The sequence below is a fragment of the Chanos chanos genome, chromosome 6 (assembly GCF_902362185.1).
Source record: "Chanos chanos chromosome 6, fChaCha1.1, whole genome shotgun sequence".
NCBI lineage: Eukaryota > Metazoa > Chordata > Actinopteri > Gonorynchiformes > Chanidae > Chanos > Chanos chanos.
In genome coordinates, this window is record NC_044500.1 from 31,522,685 (window position 1) to 31,524,811 (window position 2,127).

General features: G+C 37.2%; 1 protein-coding gene across 1 annotated transcript; it reads left to right on the forward strand.

The window, feature by feature from the left end:
- On the forward strand, positions 1-2,127 carry LOC115815311 (protein SSUH2 homolog). The gene is made up of 5 exons (XM_030778269.1): positions 1-8; positions 1,044-1,136; positions 1,288-1,393; positions 1,514-1,621; positions 1,987-2,127. Exons 1-5 carry the CDS (start codon positions 1-3, stop codon positions 2,125-2,127), a joined length of 456 nt encoding a protein of 151 aa, XP_030634129.1.

Genomic DNA, 2,127 nt, shown 5'->3' on the forward strand with positions numbered 1-2,127 from the left:
ATGAATTGGTGAGGAGAAACGTGGTCAAAATAGTGTGTTTTACCAAGCTCACCTTTTCCATCGGCTAAACCCAAAATTCAACTGTGCTCTACGTCATATAGATTTTGCCCTCTCACGTGGCATCAAACACGACGTTTGGTACTTAAAACAGAAATATACATCCAAAACTATCCATCACAATTTTTCAATAATTATTCATATCTTAAACATAAATCTTAATTCAATATGTAAAAACGAAAATGGCTATAACAAGTGGGTCTGGAGTTCGTGCTGGAGATGAAAGCTGAAATGCAATGCAATATGTTGCCAAGGTTTGCAGTTGTTAACACAAGTTATCTTCACATGTTCTCTGTGAACATATTCAGCTCGTTAGGTTTATTCACTCTCAGGTCATAGGTGTTTTCCTTATAAAAGCACCCAAAGTTCCTGTTAATAGACTGACTGCGCTCACATATTTTCTTATATTCCGTTATATCTACAAAAACCTAAACTGTTTTGTTAAGTCTGTCAGATTTCTATCTTCTGTTAATGGCATAGCAGTCACTGATTCGAGAAGTTCATGTAAATAAAGCAAAAACAATAGGGAAGATGGTATTTTAAAGGGCCTTTTCTCAGTGATCTTGATATCTTATTTAGATTCGTAGTACTGACCTGCTACACTGTGCATTGACACAAGGTAGCGCAATGCCAGGCTATCGCAACTGGGGTGCTGCATAGCTTTTTATTGTTAGCAAAGAACAATGCCCTGAAACTTAGTTTCCTTATGAACATTCGTGCATATAATATGACAGATGTCTGAATTATACCTCTAATGTGCGGAAAGACATATTATGTTTTAGAGATTTACAATTCATTGACATTTTTTAATTATTCTGACGACCGCAAGCTTTTCGTCTATAAGAGTAGCAACCATCTGATTTCATTAGCCTGAACATGTAACTGATGCTAAAAATCAGCGTGGATTAACAAAAAGAAATGTGTTCACCTGTAATCCACAAGCATTTTTCCAAGTGAAGTAGTTTGATGCTCTGTTTCCTATACAGCTGCTCTGAATGTCACGGCCAAGGAACTAAAGAGTGTGAGACCTGCAAGGGGAAGAAACAACTCCTTGTGTACATTAACCTGAAGGTGGAATGGCAAGTATACAACATGTCAATACGATTAGTGTAGGAATCAAAGAAAATCAAAATATTGGCTTTGGTAATGCGAATGCAGTCTAAGTCAATCATATTTTTATGCCTTATGTGCAAAGATAAAAAAAATGTTGATTTTCATAATATATTGTAGGAAAAACAATGTTGAGGATTTCGCGGTACAACAGACAGGTGGTTTTGATTCTGCCAACTTGGGCTCTGTGACTGGAAAGAAGTTCTTTGAAGATACCAAGTACATGGTACATAGCAGAGGGTTTGTAGTTGTCTTTCAGCTTTTTAACAGGATTTTTAAAATGCTCTCATTTTTGATCATCTACCATTTAACAAAGGGGCATTTCTTACAACCCTGTTGATGTCAGGTGTATCCGGTTTTGGGCTTTCCTGATCCTAATGTGTCCCAGGCATCTGAGCGTCTGGTGAGAGAGCATCAAAGCAAGTTCTCCCAGACAAGCCGCATCCACCAGCAGGTATGCTCTGTTCCTTAACCCTTCTCTTTAAGCTCCCACTGATATTCTATTTATATATCAAAGTCATCATTTTGATTAGGCTTCAAACTGATCAACTCGTAAAATGAAAGTTCTCATCAAAATGGTCATTATGTCAGTCTCACTGGTCGAGAGACAGCATATGACATTTTTCAATCATTGTCATAATGGCCCTCAATTTGAGCTTATACACATCAGATATCTGCATGCATTTATGATAATGACAGTAGATTCATGGAAGTTCCATGAGATTCTAATGATGGAAATTTGAGATGATTTTCTAATCTTTTAGAATAGCATCCACATCCATGTTGCTATTAATGCATGATTTTCTCTGTTGATCCTAGAGACAAACCATTGAATTGATTCCCATCACCAAAGTATCCTACAAATGGAAAGGGGGCTCACACCTTTACTTTGTTTATGGAAATGAGTTTAAAGTCAGTGCAGATGACTACCCAGCCACTTGCTGCTGCATTCTAATGTAG

Bases quoted from the DNA above. Each gene is read 5' to 3' on its own strand.
- LOC115815311 (XM_030778269.1), top strand. The intron at 1,394-1,513 runs GTACATAGCAGA...TGTTGATGTCAG, and splicing joins TTGAAGATACCAAGTACATG to GTGTATCCGGTTTTGGGCTT. The intron at 1,622-1,986 runs GTATGCTCTGTT...TGTTGATCCTAG, and splicing joins CAAGCCGCATCCACCAGCAG to AGACAAACCATTGAATTGAT.